Consider the following 19,145-nt stretch of genomic DNA (forward strand, 5'->3'; position numbering starts at 1 on the left):
CGTGTAATCAAATAACTACAGGAGCCAGCTTGCTGCTTAACTGTCGGGCTCATACCTCCGTCGCCAACTGGCCGACGTGAGCATGCCCCGTAACTTTTATTAACTGAGGGTCACATGACCCCTATGTCGCGACGTGACGAACACCATCATCAGTCACGACATTACACCCCCCACACCCGTCGTGTGGGTCAGCCCGGGCAGAGAAAGCTTACCGGGCACACACACAGCCGCACCCGAGTACTTCACAGGTCTTTAAAAGAGCATTTACTTGCTAACGAGGCTTTGTTGTTTTTTCACCCCTTCTTAGAGCCCCTGCATCTCCACTCTGACTATCGCTGGAAAAATTAGCACTCCCCGAAATTTTTAGTAGTCCCCCACCCTCCCCTCCCCCCCGCCCCCCCGAAATGTGGCTCTAGTTGCGCCTCTGGTCAGGCACCACGTTCTGTACAGGACTGGCGGCATTTCAGGAGAATCGCGAGTTGTGACAGGGCTGGATAGATCTGTCTGCAGCGCATACATTAACTCAGAAAATCTGTGAGTTAATGCATAAGCTGTAGAGAGCACAGGCCAAAAACACGAAGAAGCACTTACTGCACTGTGTTTTTGAACTGTGCTGCCTGCTTCCCATCCATTAATTTCAAAAGTTAATTTACCACAGTACACAAGGCAGTTTGGGGGAAAAACAAACGCTCATACCCCACTGAACGTCATCAAGGTATAGCCCCTGATCCACAAAGATATATTTTGACACAATTGGAAACTGAGGAAAGATGCATAAATGTGCCCACTATTTGCACATGGGTAAATGTGAGGAAGCAACCCGAAACACCCCCAGCCTTCACGATAACAACCCATCTTCCCCCTATGAACTCCTTACCTCCAGGGTTCAGACAAGGACAACGAATGCGGGAAGGAATCACCATCAGTGACAATAGCCTGTGCTCTCTCTACGCAGTCCGTAAGTGAAACACCGACATCCTTCCTTCACTGGAGGGGCAGAGCCACAGCACATACTGCTCAATCAGAAATACCAGAAGAAACAAGGGAACAGCGTCCGAGAGGGAGGCAATTGGAAGAAGGACGGCGGAGAAAGCGAGAAGCTGTTCCTGTGCCGAGAAGGACGTTGTGGAGGCGACCGAAGACGAAGACAGCGCGGAAGACCAGGAAAACCCCGAGGTGTGGTGTGGAGAATGGTGAACTCCTGAGCACGCGCAAAAGTCACTGCAACTCAGGAGAGTTGTGGTAGAGAGCGGTACGTGATGTGGGCAGAGGGAAGGAAGGTAGGGAGGGAGGGACACTCGTGGGTAAGCTCCCTAAGACTCTGAAGTGGGGACACCTTGATTTTTTTCCCCTTAGAATCACTCTATATTTTCAGCTGGTAGATATTCCTTTTTCCCTGCACAAATCCATTTAGCGAATCCTTCACGAGGTGTGGTGGTAGAAAATTACAACAAATTGAGCGTGACGTCTTACCCCTCCTTTCTAATTTTTTTTTAGCAAAACCTCGGGGACCCGACCAGACCAAAGCTAAAGTGAAGAGAACTCCTACTCTGGCGGCCATCCTCACGTTTCTCAAAAATCTGACCAAACAGTGTTTTGTTTATGTGACTATTTGCCTTTAAAGACCTGCCATTTGAAAACCGTGGGTCTATATACTTAATAAATCAATTCCACTATTAGCTCCATACGGCCTCCTCGCTTCTGTTTCCGTCCATCCCTCCGACAGTAAGGTCATAAAAGAGATATATATGTTCATGTACAACTGTGGCCATGTGTACAATCGGAATTATGAGAATGCACCTGTCCAGGTGCTAAATTAACACTTGAGATGTGCTACCTCACCAATATTAACACTAGCTCATACCTCCAATGCTACCACATACCTCCAATAGTACCACATCCCTTCAATACTACCACACGGCTCCAATACTACCACATACCTCCAATTATACCACATACTCAAATACCACCACTGACCTCCAATACTACCACATACCTCCAATACTACCATATGCCTCCCATACTACCACATACCTCCAATACTAACACATCCCTCCAATACTACCATATGCCTCCAATACTACCACATGCTCCAGTACTACTACATACTGCAATCCTATCACAACCCTTCAATACTATCACATGCCCCAATACTGCCACATACCTCCAGTTCTACCACATGCGGCCAGTACTATCACACGCATCCAATACTACCACATGCCTCCATACTACCACACCCATTCAATACTACCACACGCTCAAATACTGCCATATACCTCCAGTACTACCACATGCCTTCACTACTATCACACGCATCCAATACTACCACATGCATCCAATACGACCACCACATGCATCCAATATTACCACATGCCTCCAATACTACCACATGCCTCCAATACTACCACACACTCCAATACTGCCACATATCTCCAGTACTACCACATAACTCCAGTACTACCACATGCATCCAATATTACCACATGCATCGAATACTACCACATACCACAAATACTACCACATGCCTTCAATACTACCACATGCCTCCAGTACAACCATATGCCTCCAATACTACTACATCCCTTCGATACTACCACATGCCTCCAATACTACCACATGCTTCCAATACTATCACACGCTCCAATACTGCCACATACCTCCAGTACTACCACATGCCTCCAGTACTATCACATGAATCCAATACTACCACATGCATCCAATATTATTATTTTATTATTTTTTGCACTTATAAGGCGCACAGCTACCCAAAAAGGGTTTCCCGGCGCCATGACACAGCACAGAAGAAAAAAGGTGGGAGGTTCGCAGGATCGTTCACGTTATTGTTCGAACAGCCAGGTTTTGATGTTTTTCCTGTACCTGGCATAGTTTTCTTCTTTGCGAATGAGTGGAGGGAGTGCGTTCCAAAGCTTGGTTCCTAGCTGGGCAAAGGATTTTCCTCCCATTCTTGCAAGTTTATACCTGGGCACACAAAAATTGGCTGCTGATTGTGACCGTAAACTGCGTTTGGAAGTGTAGGAATGGGCTACTACCACATACATCCAAAACTACCACATGCATCCAATACTACAACATCCCTTCAATACTACCGCATACCTCCAATACTACTGATCCAGTGAAAGGCCAGGATAAACTTTTTCATACATCAACTTATCACTTACAATGGGCCCATATAAGCATTTAGATTTCCTGACTGTTTCGCTGGGGGTAAAGTTTTATTTTCTTTGATCTGAATTAGTCTATGCCTAACTAATCTTCACAGATCAACACTCTTCCTTTGGTCAATGGACTATTAGTCGAGTAGTTGATGGTGGTATTAACAAATTCATTAATTTATCTTATAACTTCACAGTAAAATAATCACAGACTCTAGGTAAGATTCAATAGATTTTATCTACTAATTCAATAAAAAATGAACGCTCATTTATACAGATTCGGTTTAAACTCCATCAACTTTCATGGGAGAGAAAAATTCATTTATCAAATAACATATACAAATGCATTTAACGATTCCAACACATTAGGAGTGATAGATGAAGAGACAAAAGGACATATTATCTAATATCTTGCAACGAAAATTTAAATTCACGACAGAATTCTGTTTACCTAATAATGGAATGGGAAACCCAACCCCTGGCCAGAAGGGTTAGTGGAGGTCACCTGATAAAGTCAGGGGACAAAGGCTGTAGGACAGATGTAGGATAGGTTTATACTTACTACTCTTCTCTAGAACCCGACGCACCGGAGCACATTCCTCTCTTACACTCTCTCCCTCCTCGATATTCTTCGTCCGCAAATCTTCAATCTAATCAGACTGTCTTTCAGTATTGAATATTCCCAGTCTGTTCTTCTCAGTAGCAGTTCTCGTCTACTCCTAACTCAGCATCATCGATTCTTCTTAGCAGCAGCAGCAGCTCTCTCTCTTTCTTAATCTAAAATCACTCAAATTATACCCTTTAATTTTGCATGTCCCACCCTCAAAGGTTGCAAATGTCTGTGAATCCTGAACTGTGATTGGGCCGGGGCAGGGGAGTTGTCATCACTTCATGCGGTCATCTCCAAAATTCTTAACTAATTCTTAGTTTAGTAAACCCTTCCCACTTAATTTATTCAATTCTCATGACACTTCCTTTTCACATACATCTCACAAAATAGATAGATAACATTTTCATATAATTTCTTCAGTTGAGGCTCTTTCCCCAAGCACTCGTCCTTGGGTCTTGGCAGATGACCAGTGTCCCTGTCAGCAGGTCATTCTTGGACTCTAATGCGCAGACTCAACTTGCATTACGTTTCACCAACCATCTTTTCTTTCGGCTTTGCATATCAGGCCCAAAACTTTCACTATTGACGAAAGTATCCTAAACAGATGTTAATTTCTCAAATATGTTATTATCACTGTTTACCTCCCCTTCTACTCTATCCCATGTTATTTTCTTCTTTGTTAAGCAAAGTGTTAGCAGCGAAAAACCTATTTTACGTTTCAGGCAAGCATGTGCCAGGCATGTGGTACTTCGAGACCTACAGTTAGCAACTCTTTGCGCATGTGTGAGAGTTTTCCGCTCACATGGGGTCATCAAGAGGTTACTTACGCAGGACGGGTTTGCACATGCACAAAGCGATTTGTGGTTTCAAGCGGGATTTCAGTTACGTAGCAAATTATTGTTTGTTATTTAAACAAGCAGAAAGCCTTCTCCCCGTGTATAAATGTCGTATCTATGTTAATTTTCTTTCAAATCTCTATTCCTACTTGTTAGTACATGTTAACGAGAGGTTGATCCGAGCAAGGTTCTTTTCTTTGAATCCTTGCTCCATCACTACCACATGCCTCCAGTGGTACCACATGCCTCCAATACTACCACATCCCTTTAATACTACCGCATACCTCCAATACTACCACATGCCTCTAGTACTACCACATGACTCTAGTACTACCACATGCCTCTAGTACTACCACATGCTCTAGTACTACCCCATGCCTCTAGTACTACCACATGCCTCCAGTACTACAACTACCACATACTTAGATAGCCCACATGCCATCTTATGGCCCACGTTCACCACATGAGGACCTGCATCCATCCTCCCATCCCCTTCCCTAGCACAACCACAGGCGGACTGGCCATTCTGTCACTCTGGAATTTTCCTGGTGGGCTGGGGGCCTGGAGTCTGCTTTCACAACAGGATGGGCTGTCATGATCCAAACATGACCCTTTCTATCATTGTAACTGAGACCTCTTGCAGTGGGGACTGGTTTGACAATGTTGTCAAGGTCTGATTATGGTTTCCAGTTCAGCTGAGGACATGGCTACCTTCATGGATGCATCTGTGTCTAGATCCCATTGGCGATACCGTCTGGCATGTATTCGGTGTTGTTGCAACGGTTGTATTGTTGTAGCAAAGAATACTCTGCCTAGGCTCTCTTTATATGGCATACTCGGTCTATATATATATATATATAATCGCTGTTCCTTTAATGCTGCTGAGGCGGCCAGTCAATGTAACCTCAGCCCCCTCGTGGTGGCGGCCGCTTCCCTGAAGCATGTAGAAGTTATTATGTGCATAGTTTGTCTCATAGCAACATATAAATATAAATATTAACCACTTGAACCAGTACTTTTTGATTTTAAGAATTATGAATGAGAAAAATCTGTCAATGTAAAATAACAGGGCTGGAGTGGTGAGAGCCCATGAGCTTTCAATGTGATTTCTGTGTCCATTAACCAGTAGTCAAAGAGGTAGTAGTGAAGTCAGCAGATGCAGAGTGCTCCCAGGGGAGACATCTTTTATTTGTACCTTCAGGTGCTTCAGTAATTTGCAAGTGCTACTGACATAAAACGTAATGAGGTGAAATAATGAATCCCTTTGCATCAATGTACAGAACCTACGCTTAGTAAAGGCATGATATGCAGGAGAGGTGTGTGCAGTACAGAAGGGAAACTGACAGGGAATAAAAATGTTTCTCTTTTAGACAAGCTGGAAAAGAAGAGTTATGAGGACAGTGTTTATTTGAAGCGGTGGTTGCAAGTGCAAGCCACTGGCACTTATTTTTGGGAACCAACACAGAGAGAAAGCAGGAACGTGCAAGACTCAGATAAAAGTGCAGAGAGTGTCTAGAAGTGAATTAAAGAGGTAAACATTTAGGGCCATATGTATCAAGGCAAAATGGGTTCGCAAACGCCGAAATTTGCAGAATTCCGGCGTTTGCGAACCCATTTTTGCGAAATGGTATGTATGAAACATGTTTGGTGCAAAATAAGGAATCGCTAAATTTGCCATTCCTTATTTTGCGATTGCATTTAAGGAATTGCAAATTTTGCGATTCCTTAAATGCAATGTATCAAGGAAAAAAACATTCCAAAATGCCATTAAGGAATCGCAAATTACCACCAACTTCTAGTTGGTGGTAAGATGCGAATTCTTTTTAAAAAGCATTTTTTTTAAAACAAAAAGTGGCATGTGACGCTCATACATGCCCTTATGTGCACACATGTCATTTTCAGGGGTGCAGCAGGGTGTTCTTGAGACACCCCTGCACCCTTGAAAATATTCACAATTTGCGATTAGCAAATTGCGATTGGCAAATTTCCTCTTCATGCCTATGGGCCTCCTGGCCCATAGAAATGAATGGGAAATTATTCCTTAATTGCCATTGGCAATTTGCTTATCGGAATTATGGAATTATAAGGAATCGCTAAAAAGAAGCAATTTTCTACATACATACCATTTTGCGATTTCTAAATAGCGATTCCTTAAAAATCGCTATTTAGGAATCGCAAAACGGAATGTTGATACATATGGCCCTTAATTCGGCCGCAGACTTCTGAGTAGGACCTTTAGGCTCTTTTATTTACAAATTAAGCACTGCATGAGAATGTGGAGTGGGGTCCAGAAGAAGAAGAAATACATGCTGTTCTGGCATGGGGTTGGTAAAATGGGCATGTTGAGATGACACCTTGATGTTTCCACTAGAAAGAGTGGGTGAAAAGGGAGTGAAGTCACATGGCAACTCTAAAAAGTGAATGGGTGAAAAGATCTTTAAAAAACCTTGGCAGACCAAAAAGGCAGGAGAAAGAGGCAACAAAGGGATCTGGGTGACCCTGTGATCGCAAGGAGGGGAATAGGCCCTGAGCAGCAAGGGCAGGGCCACAAAGAGAGTTTTGAAAAGACACTACAGGAAAAATCATGCCTGAAAATAGGTTTTTAAGGGGCATTGCTGTAACCTGGTTTAGAGGTGGTAATATGTAACGAAGCATTGGTAGCTGCCTGGAAGTAGGGGTGGGAAGAGGGACTGGAGCAACTTAGGTGAAAAGGGAGGAATCGCACGAGAACTGGAGGAAATTGTGGAAAGAGTCAAATATCCCATTGAGAGGTAAGAAATAAAGCAATGAGATAACTTTGGACAATATCTAAAAAGGAAGCAAGGGCAGGGGTGTAGCGACGTGGAGGAAAGCCAGCAGAGAAAATGCAGTTGCACATTGGTTGTATGTCAGACTATCATTAGCAAAAATATTTTCTTACAGCAATTCTGTGTCCCAAATAACGTTTTCAAAAATATTGTGCAATTAACTGTAGATTTTCTATAATTAATTCAAATGTGGCAATATATTTGTAAATGATATATAAGAGTCCATATTTCTGATAGACCATATTTTGGTCATGATTTTCTGCTATCATACCATGAAAAATGACTCATTTGTAAAGTGACAAAACTTGAGATTTGGGAAGGTAAAAAGAATATTCTATTAAATCTACCTTCATATGCCAAAATGCAATAGATGTTAATGAATTTCAAGACACTGACTCAAAATTGAGGGTTATTGATATAATTACTCTTGATATTTGCACATAGATTCCTCTTACATTGTGTCTAATAAAGGCCATCAAACCAGTGAACTTTAATTGTTGAATATAAAACCAAAACCATGCATTTCTCTCTGCAGATTCAGCATTGATGAAGGGCAGACCTGGAGCGTCCACAACTTTACTAGCACGTCTGTCTTTGTAGATGGGCTCCTCAGTGAACCTGGTGACGAGACTCTTGTCATGACGTAAGTTTTTGTTTCTACAAAGGTATTGTGTATCATCGCCGGCATAACTGGACACTAATACTGTGAAGGATGGTATATTTATATATTATGTTATTTTATGTTATGTATATGTGTGCAGCGCACAAATCACCCTTGAGGGTAGCCTGTGACGAAGCAGGCGCTGTATGTGCCAAGCCAGGGTTGGGGCTAGTTGAGGAGCCAGGTCTCCAGTTTCTTGTAGAATGCTCTGATGTGCAGAGATAGATCATTGCAGCTTTTAGGAATGAGGTAGGACAAGTCACGACAACCTAATATGGTTCAGAGTATGCAAGGGAGTGGGGGAGGGGTGACGCAAGTGGGAGTCCGACTTAGCAGAGGTATCTAATAGGCTTGTGGAAGTTTAAGCAGTTGTTGAGGTTATTTGGTGCCAATGTTCTGTTATGTGTATTTATAAAGCGCACAGTCACCTACGAGGGTATTCTCATGATGAGTAAGACTTTGTGTATGTGCATGAGGAGTTTGAACAGTGCACTTTTGTGGATTGGGAACCAGTGGGGCTTTGTGAGGTGCCTGATGAAGTGAGTGAGGGGTAGGAGGTTGAGGGTGAGCCTAGCCACTAAGTTGTTATGGTCTAGAGTTGATTCCAGCATAAAGTGCGTTGCCGTAGTACATCTTACAGGGAATACATGTACTATTAGAATAGGGGATTTAAGAAGCTAGTTGTCTGTGGAAGAATGCTTTTCTTAGGACAAGAACGGTCACTCATGCTTCATCATTGGGTTCCCTCCTCACACCAGGACTGAAAGGTACCTGGTTCGGGCTACAACTTTCTGATGTAGAAGAGCAGAGGAGTTTTAGGTTAGATGAGCAATATGTTCTGAGTGAGGGTCAGAGTGCAAGTGCCACATCCATCAATGCTATCAAAAATCAGCTACAGTAAGAGGGTTGTGAGATTGCCCTTTTTTAGGTCTTGGGAGATGTCATACGGATCTTAAGTCATCACAACACACAACATAAAGAAAGGGTGATTTGGGATGTATGACGTTACAACGCACACTTTTACAACGCATACCTTTACAACGCATTTTTTACACCGCAACATCCATTACAATGCACACCATTACAACGCATGCCATTACAAGGAATACTTTGAAACTACCTTTACAACGCATTCCACTACAACGCATACTACATTTACAACGCATACCATTACAACGCATTACATTACATTGCATATAAGGTAAGTGTTGGATAGTGTAGGGGTTAAAATTACTATTCTAACTCCAGGGGGTGCAAGAGTAGGGTAAGTGTTGGATAGTGTAGGGGTTAAAATTACTATTCTAACTCCAGGGGGTGCAACAGTAGGGTAAGTGTTGGATGGTAAGTTATGCGTTGTAATGGTATACGTTGTAATGACTGCGTTGTAATGGTATGCGTTGTAGTGTCATGCGTTGTAATGACTGCGTTGTAAATGCATGCGTTGTAATGGATTTTGCGTTGTAAAAGTTTCGTTGTAATGGTAGTGCGTTGTAAAAGTTGCGTTGTAAAGGTTGTATACCGGTGATTTGGGTTAGTGCCCCAAAACAATTGTTGTGTTGTTAGTGAGCCTTCTTGGTTGACTACAGTTATTCTGTCACAGACCAGAGCATTTGTAGGTGTTCACATTTTTTAAACTATATGTGAGGAAGGTAGTGTATTATATAGTGTGTTTGTGGGAACTAACAGTCTAATACACTCAAAATTCGGACTTGTGTCCAGTCAGGCTTGTTTGCTAAACCTTATCTCAACCCCAGGAAGTACAAGTGTAATGTATTTTGAAGTACCAAAACAACAAAATAAGAAAGTCACACAGCACAAAAGAAATCAAAAAACAATTTATACAAATAGATTTTATGTTCAGGAATTTTCAGACAACAAACAAACAAAATTGACCAGTGTTTGGGAGATATAGATGTTTAAGTAAAACATAAATCACATCTTTTGTATTGGTTACTACTGTTGTTAGTGGAAACTTTGGAAACCTTTTAAAGAGTTGTATTTGTGTACTCCGTCCCTCTTTGGGCAACCAACTCAAGCAAAGAGGAGGTTTAGGGGGCCAATGAAACATCCTAGGAAAGTTACCTTGTCATCAGAGCAGTCCAGAATCCAGTTCCAGGCAATATATAGGTGAACTGCCATAGACTTTAATGGAGTGGCCCTGATGCAGGATGCTAAGGATGCTGTGTGGGCAATGGGAAGCTTCCTAGGGCTACTCTTCAGTCCAGTGTATAAGTGCCACAATGCTTGATGTCCTTTGAAATCATCATTTGTCCAGCCAAAGTCCAGTTGCCACTGGTCTACTGGTCTCTCGTCACAGCGAAACCAGCGGTTCCCTTTTGTGATAGCAAGTGTCCGTCTTGGGTGATCAAACTGCTCTCCCACAACTCTCCCAGGTCGGGCAGACTCAGGTGTAACTTTTGAGCATCCTGACTTGGTTGTCCGGGCTGCAGGGCAGCGGTCAGAGGTGATCAAATGATTGTGGCTACTGACTGGCCAGAACGGGCTTCTTCAGCTTTTGTGACCCAGAAGATGTAACAAAACGTCAGCTACCGGACCCTTGGAGTTCACCTCTTCTGTTTTGGGCTCAGGAGTGAGGTTTCCATGAGCCAGGCACCACAGGTACAGTCCTCTCTTTGCTATCCCACAGATCAGCAGTGCAGTCAAAACAGTTGGTGTAGCCATTCTTGCCAGGTTATAGGAACAGCAGGGCAGTCCTTCTTATGTCCTTTCTCCAGTTCAGATGTGATCTGAGGTCTGAGTGCAAGGAGTGGCATATTTATACCCAGAAAGTGTCCTCGTGGGATGCAGTTGTTACTAGCTAATTGTCCCACTGGATGCCGACTGTCTGCAATGTGTGGCTCTTATCTATCCCACCGTGCACTTTTCTGACCACTCACAAGATGGCAGGTCTCCTTTCTTGGTGTTTGGAGCTTGGTAGCCCACCCTTGAGGTCTAGCTACTTGAGGGATAGATGCCAACTGAAAAAACGGTTTGGCAACTTGTCTCCCCTCTCTGTCCCCAACGCCAACCTGTCCACTTGAACATAAGAGCAAACTCTCTCATGCTTGTTCACCATTTGCCCTTCAAAGATGACTTTAAAGTTGAAACCTAGCTTTTGGGCTCACACCCTGTGTGGCTTCCTGCCAGGGAGAGGTAGCACCTCTTAAAGCGGCATGCCTCTATTGTTCCCACTCCTGAGAGTCGTTCAAACGTAACCCTGGTAGGGTGGAAGGCTGTCTGGTGGCAGCATCTGTGAATGGTCACTGGAAAATTTAGGCAACCGAATGCCAACTTCTAAAAGTTGCATTTCTTTGAAATGTACATTAAATTCGACCTGGGCATCATGCTGGGTTTAATGTAATGATTACTTTGATACCTTGAAGTACCAGCTTTACTAATCTCATTCAGACATTAGCACAGCTGAGTTGTCAGCATGTAACCCTGTATTTGCCAATGGAGCTACTAGCTTTTCAGCATTAAAAGCAACAATTTTGGGTTTATACTGTTGGGACATATAACAATACATGTCCTACTTTTGAAATATACAGCGCCAGGCCTTAGGACTTGGTATGCCTGCTGTAGGGGTGAACATATACACTAAAAAAAGGGGATTGGGCCTCTTCACTAGTTTAAATGGCAAAGTCGAGTTAGCAGTTTAACACTGCTCTGCCAGTTCGCAGATGCAGGTTGGGAGACAGGTTTTTAAAGTTATGCCAATTGGGTATAAGGCAATGAAACATATACTTTCAAAGGTCAGAGCACTGGCACTAAGGTCTAGTTAGCATGCCTCTCTGCACTCTCTGAGTTGAAAAACCAGCAGCATCAGTCCAAAGGCTTTGGGGGTGATTATGCAAAAAGAAGCAGTTCCTTACACCGTATATTCATTATTGGCGAATGTATTCCCTTTCTTGCATTGCATATTTGTTTTTGTACGGTGGCTACAGCGTCACATATGGTTTAGGCTGTTATTCCATGGTTGCAGAGGTGGTGGCTCTCCTGCTTCTACCACATCACCCACTCTCTTCTTTTCTTGCTTGCGCCCTCCCACAGCTGCACAGTTTCTTTTTTAATTACATACTTGGTGTTTCTGTGAACAGCAGCTTTAGCGTTCCCCTTTTCTTCCATCGTGAACTGGTATCGTGGGCCTCTAAAGTCATGGAGACATTCTTGGCTTCTGGCACTTTCAACTCCTGCATCCTATCAGTATCAGTGTACCAGTATCAGGCTGCTCTCATATGCTTTAATGTACAGCAAATTAAATCCACTGAAAATGTGAATAAAAATAGTGACGAGTTGCAATAGCTAATACAACTACTGCTGAACAAACGATTGTTAAAAAGCCATGCTCCTGTTTCATACAAAACACATTTGCAGACACATAATAATTTGGGATGTATGTCAGTACAACGCGATCTTTTAGATCGCGGTACATGACAACGCTGCCATTACAACGCAAGTCGTTACAACGACTTGCGTTGTAGGGCGTGGATTGTGGAATATTATAATTTTATATTCCAACACCAGTCCACGTAACAGTAGGGAAGGTGTTGGAATATAAAATTGCAATATTCCTTATACAACAGTGCCATCCAGCGCAAATCGTAGTAACGACTTGCTTAGTAATGGCATCGTTGTAAAGGCAACGTGGTGTTTTCACCGTGTTGTAAACGATGTTCCCCATAATTTGCATCCATACATGCTCATACCTATATGTAAAAGAAAGTGATTTGCTACTCACTTAAACATAAAGCTATTAAAAAAATGTGTAAAGCTTTATTATTATTTTATTTTAGTTGATAAGTGTATGTTAGCCTTTGTTTTCTGTTTTTTATTTAATTTATTTTAGGAGTACATAATTCATCACTATTTTATAAAAATCCTGTAATCAATTTATATTTATTTTGTTTAGAAGCACACATATTCTGAGCATGCCAGTGGTAAACTCAATTAACTGCCATTTTTTTTCCTCCACAAACAAACTCATCTTTGCAAAGTTCACCCATACGTACCAATTATACGTTTATTTTAAGTAATATAGCAATTTTCACAGATACCTGACACTAGTAAAATTTGAGGCCATTCAGTTTATTTCACATTTTACTATGCACTAATTTATGTATTATTTGTTTCTGACGTACAAAGCAATTGGGACTTATAATTCTAATACTCCTTCCATATTGGATTAAGAAGTAAACCAGGAGTAATCCTCGCTTTCTCCTGAAATCCGGTATTAATTCAATAGTCTGTCAGTACTTTTTTGTGAATCGGACCCCTGTGTTTTTGCCAGGTTATTTTGCTATTATTTTTTCAACATCGGAAAAATTAACTTGAGTAAAAAATATGTCAGGACCTTGAGCAATGTGCATGTGTCCCAGATTTACATTTTGGAGTTTGTCCAAATATCTAATTAAATGCAAAGTCACCCTTGTATAATCAAGCCTGGAGGATTTTTTTAATGTAAAGAAAAATGCAGCAGTGGTCACATGTGAAGTGAAATTTCTCCGGGCTGCTCCCCCGGAGATGGTGAGACTAGGGTCCATTCAAAAAACAAGTTGTGACTATATGTTGAAGGCATGGTGTAGAATGGTGCAATGTGTCAGGCCGTATGTGAGGGTGAAATTAATAAGGATATGTGTTTGTGTTGAAGAGGCAGTGAGTGTGGTTGTTGAGTTTGTATGAGGGGACGCAGTATTGCGTTTAAGAGGGTAGTTTCTGCGAGAGGATTGCTTTAGGTGTGTGCGGAGAGTTTTACATTGCAATTTGAGACATTGGCCTGATTACATGTATTGCTGCTATGCATCTGTTAGACCCTGCATCTCGGAGTGGTTTGCCCCTGTCTTTTTGCCTCTGTCTCCTGTATTTTTGCTGTGTGTTGGATTTTATTTTTGCTGATCTAGATGCTTTGGGCACTTTGCCACTGTTGATCAGTGCCAAAGTGCAAGTGCTCCCTCTATAAATTGTGAATATGGACGGGTGATTCCATAATTGGCTTGTTTGACTTACTACTAAGTCCCTAATACAATGCACTGTGTGTGCCCAGGGCTTTTAAGTCAACGGCTGCTATTGAGCCTGCAGCCCTGATTGTGCCACCCACAAAAGCAGCCTTTCAAAGGGGTCTCAGACCTGCCACTGCAGTGTCTACCCGCAGTTTTACTGACATGTCAACCCGGTAAGTGCACCTACTTGCCAGGCCCTAACCTTCCCTTTTATTACATGTGAGTCATCTGTATGGTAGGCCCAAGGTACCCCTGTGGGCAGGATGCAGTGTATGTGAGAGGTAGGAAATGTACTGATGTGTGGCATGTACTGATAGTGAAATACAGTATATTACGTTTTTCAATATTGAAAGGCTATCTGTCCCATTGGATAGAATGGGAGTTTATTCAAAACAACCTATAAGTATAACTTTCCATTGGAACAAGATAGAAAGATGGAGTTTAGTACACCTGAACTCAGAATTTAAAATTTAGTAAAGATGATTTTTATATTGTGTGTTTGAACATACCACTTTTAGAAAGAGGGTATTTTCTTGCTTAGCCATCCTGGGTGCCTCTGCTGGTTTGTGGATTGACTGCCAGGCTTTGGAGTGACAGGGGCTGGGGATGTACATTCTCTTCAGACAGCCACTGGGGGGGGGGGAGGGGGTTTCAGGTGAGTTCTGCCTCTCCTGGATGAGTTAGCGCTGTGCTGAATAGAACTTAGTTGCATTTAGAGTAGGGGACAGAAATTGCAGTGCACCTGAATAGTTGCATTTAGAGTAGGGGGAAGAAATTGCAGTGCACCTGAATAGGCCTGGTCTGCCTTATGAATGCTAGCTCCACCTCCTGCCGGGAAGCTGGACCCGAACGGGCAGAACTGGTTTGGACTGAGCACAGGGACTTTTGCCACCAGAGAACAAAGGAAAATACTGTATAAATATTGGGGCCGAGAACTTTCGAATACTTCTGGTCTAGAGAGGAACCTCTGCCAAGGAGAAGAACTGGAAAAACTGAAGGAGAAGTATTGCCCCTTTGATGTGTGCTGTCTGCAGTGGCTATTTATGCCAAGGAAAGGGCAAAGACTTTATTTATTTATTTATTTATGGGTTTGTATCGCGCCGGCCTCACACCCGAAGGTGTATCTCCGCGCGGTGCTATGAAGTGAACAGGTCGGGACATGCGCTCATCCTAAAACAGAGTTGTCTTTAGGCATTTCCTGAAGGCTAGATGACTCGAGCACTCTCTAAGGGAAAGGGGAAGATTGTTCCACAGACGAGGGCCCATGATGGAGAGGGCGCGGGTATACACCCGTTACAACGCATTTTTTACTCCGCACTACCACTACAACGCGACCATTACTCCGCATACTATTACAACGCATTGCGCTGGGGGGCGCTCTAGGATAGGGAATACGTTTAATTTTCTATCCAACACCTTCCCTAGTGTCCACGGGGACTGGAGTTGGAATAGAAAATTATACTTACCACTATCCAGCACCTCTAAGCGCTATGCGTTGTAACGGTATTCGTTGTAAATACCGCGTTGTAATGGTATGCGGAGTAAAAGTATGCGTTGTAACGTCATACATCCGAGGGCGCGACCTCCCTGTCTGGTCTTATTATGTCTGGGAATCTGTAGTAACAGCTGATTGCTGGACCTCAGATTACGGGAAGGGCGGTGGTATACAAATTTTTCGGCCAGATAGTGCGGCCCTAGGTTGTGGAGACTCTTGTGCACCACACAGCAGATCTTAAATTCCACCCGTTTCCGGATGGGAAGCCAGTGGAGGGCTTTGAGAAGGGGCAAGGATGGCGTTCTGGGGGGGGCATTGGTCACCAAGCGTGCCGCGGTATTCTGAACAACCTGAAGTTTGTTAAGCACTCCCTCATTGGCTGCTAGAAATAGGCCATTGCAATAGTCCAGGCGGCTCAGAACGAGGGCCTGGACCAAGGTCTTTCTTGTGCTGTCAGGGAGAAGGGGGAACACTTTCCGAAGGAGGCTAATAATGTGAAAGCAAGATCCTGCCGTGGTGCTGGCATGATGAGCAAGAGTGAGATCGTGGTCTAGACGGACCCCCAGGTTTTTCACCACCTGTTATGGGGAAGGGGCCTGACCCAGACTAGTGGGCCACCAGTCAGGGGTCCACAGGATTTTTGCCTCTCCAAATAGCATGACCTCCGACTTTCCCACATTGCACTGGAGAAAGTTCTTGGCCATCCAGCTGGCGATCGCAGTCATGCCGTTAGAGAAAGCTTGTCTTATCTCCGGGGTAAAGGTTTTAAAAGTGAACAGCAGCTGCGTGTCGTCAGCGTAAGAGATGGGCATAAACCCGAAAGACCTCATAATGTCGGCCAGGGAGGAGACATATACGTTAAACAACGTAGGGCTGAGACAGGAGCCCTGCGGGACTCCTCTGATAATGCTGGTAGAGGTGGAACTAAAGGAACCCATATTTACCTTCTGGGTGCGCTCTGCAAGAAAGCTGGTGAACCACGCCAGGGCAGATTTGTCAATGCCAATCTCCTTTAGTCTAGTTAGGAGAATGGCATGGGATATGGTGTCGAATGCTGCGGACAAGTCCAGCAGCACCAACACCACAGACAAACCTCTGTCCAGGGACATGCGTATAGCATCCGTGACGGAGAGAAGGGCCGTCTCGGTGCTATACCTAGGCCTGAACCCCGACTGAGAATGGTCCAAACTGCTGGTCTGCTCAATGAAGCTAGAAAGGTGGTGGTTAACATGTTTCTCCATCAATTTGCCGACAAACGGCAAAAGGGAGATTGGCCTCAAGTTGGTCATGTCCGACCAGGGGATGGAGGTGTTTTTCCTGATGGGCTTGACCATGGCCTCTTTCCACTCCAGGGGGACCAGTCCCTCGGAAAGGGAGCGATTGATCACCGTCTGAATGGTGGGGCTGAGGACACTCCCAATAAGGTGCATGACACGGGCGGGTACAGGGTCCACTGGGCTGCCTGATTTAATGGTCCCAATCAGAGAGTTGACTTGATCCAGGCTAATCTCAGGGATGGAGGACAGCGCAGCGGGGCCAGATCCGACTGTTCCGGGCTGAAGGCTGGGAGAGGGGTCCTTGTTATCAACAAGTGAGCTTGATTGGGCAATATTTCGATAAATTGCATCGATTTTATCGGCAAAAAACCCAGCAGTATCCTCACACAGTTTTTGGGACAGTGTCTCTGGGCTGTCGCAAGCGACGGGCTTAGTGAATGTACAGAGAACCTGGTACAGCAATTTAGAGTCATTACCTGCCTCAGAAAGTTGGGAGACAATGTGGGATTTACGAGCAGCTCTGATATTCCTATGATAGAGTCTCAGGGCCGAGTGATAGCGGTCTTTATCGGCAGCACTGTGTGAACTTCTCCAGGACTTCTCCAACTTCCTGCATGCCTTTTTCTCCGCACGCAGTAAGTCAGAGTACCATGGTTCCTGCCTGCGGTTAGAACGCCGGTTGCAGAGTCTTAAAGGGGCAATGAGGTTGACCGCAGTGTTCAAGGCACCATTGTATTTGGACAGGGCCAAGTTGGGGGAGTCAGAGGGGAGAAAAACCGGAGGTATCAAAGCAGTTTTAAAAGTGTCTGCGGACACCTTGTGCCACTGCCTGCGCCATAACGGGAGGGGAGCAGGTTGGGGGTGTTCTTCAATGAGAGTAGGGAGGGAAAAATTAATTACAAAATGGTCGGTCCACTCCACCGGTCCACTTTGCTGTGTGCTGTTTATCCTGCTTGAAGATCTTCAAGGGCTTCAAGTAGAGCTTGCCTCCCCGACACCGGCCAGCAATGCCGCAACCTGCAACGAAGCCATGGGTACCACTCATGAAGTGCATTACGCATAGCCCCAACTTGCACTCCAGCCCCGACATTGGCTGACGCCCCACCGTATCAACTCTGAAGGTCGCTGCCTGCAGCAGAGCCGAGGGCACTGCTCATGACACTCATGATGCACACCCCCGACACGCATCGCAGCCCCAACTTCACAGACCCTGGTACTTCATCATCACGGAGCCAATACCTTACATGGATGACTTCTTGAATCCATCGATACTGCCCTGTCCCAAGTACCAACGCCTCGCCGCCACCATGACATCACCTTCCCGGGTTCAAAGTGCCTGATAGGTACTTCTCGGCACGAGGCCCTGCCCCCTTCAAGTCCCCTCTCCCTGCTCATATGGTGAGATTGTTCTTCAAGTTGGCAGGTATGCAGAAGTTACATTTTGGCAGGTTTGACCTGCCAGCATTTAACATAGGCTGAGGTACTGAGCGCATCCAATAATTATTGAATGCATTGCACATCTTCCAACTCATAATTCTGATGTGTGCATAAACAGGTGTTTACGCATGGGCCGGAATTAACTGAGCCACTCATAATCAGGCCCATAGAATAGTATTGTATGAGCCAAACTGGCATTTTGATCAGAGCAACGTTGTGTACATGAGGAACAACTTAATATCCCTCCTCTCACAGGAACGTGGAAACCCCAGTTAGCCTTTTAACTATGGGTACTGTGCTACTTCCTGCCCAACTCCTCCATGATGGTGGCGCTATCTGCATAAGAAGCAATTTATCAATAATGCTCACTTGATGCTTAGCCCAAAGAGAGTGCCTCAGATAGAATGTAAGTAGTAGTGTACACAAATGCTGTCTACTTAATGCAATATATCATATATGTTAAAGGAAGCCCCTGTATCGGATCTACATTGGACTCATTGGCGTAGCACAGAAATACTCCGTGTACAGCCAGTGGCCCAGACATTGTTACTAGTCTTGTTTCGAGATCCTCTGGCCAGAGTGCTGAAATAAAGAGAACATAAAGTGGTTATTTCGGGGAGATGAGGTTAGTCTGTTGTGTTATTCCCTTGCACTAGTTGGCTGCTTCATAATGAGAAGTGCAGTCACTGTCCTCTCTCTGTTTGAGACTTTCAAAGCATCTTCCGAAGGTGTGCTGCACCTATCACTCGGCGCAGTGTGGGATATGAGCTCAAGTAGTCCGGGCTTGTGAAATGGCTGGTGTGCTGCCTGGTCCTACCCTTAGTACTAGGCTGGCACACCCACAGAGCATGCA

General features: G+C 44.2%; 1 protein-coding gene across 5 annotated transcripts in view; it reads left to right on the plus strand.

The window, feature by feature from the left end:
* Positions 1-19,145, plus strand: part of SORCS2 (sortilin related VPS10 domain containing receptor 2) — a 2,165,153-nt gene that overhangs the window by 1,871,321 nt on the left and 274,687 nt on the right. For all 5 annotated transcript variants that reach the window (XM_078678523.1, XM_078678525.1, XM_078678524.1 and 2 more), the window contains exon 14: positions 7,962-8,069. In XM_078678523.1, coding sequence (XP_078534649.1) covers positions 7,962-8,069 — 108 coding nt within the window. The remainder of the gene's footprint in view (positions 1-7,961; positions 8,070-19,145) is intronic.

The sequence above is a fragment of the Lissotriton helveticus genome, chromosome 2_2 (assembly GCF_964261635.1).
Source record: "Lissotriton helveticus chromosome 2_2, aLisHel1.1, whole genome shotgun sequence".
NCBI classification, from domain to species: Eukaryota; Metazoa; Chordata; class Amphibia; order Caudata; family Salamandridae; genus Lissotriton; species Lissotriton helveticus.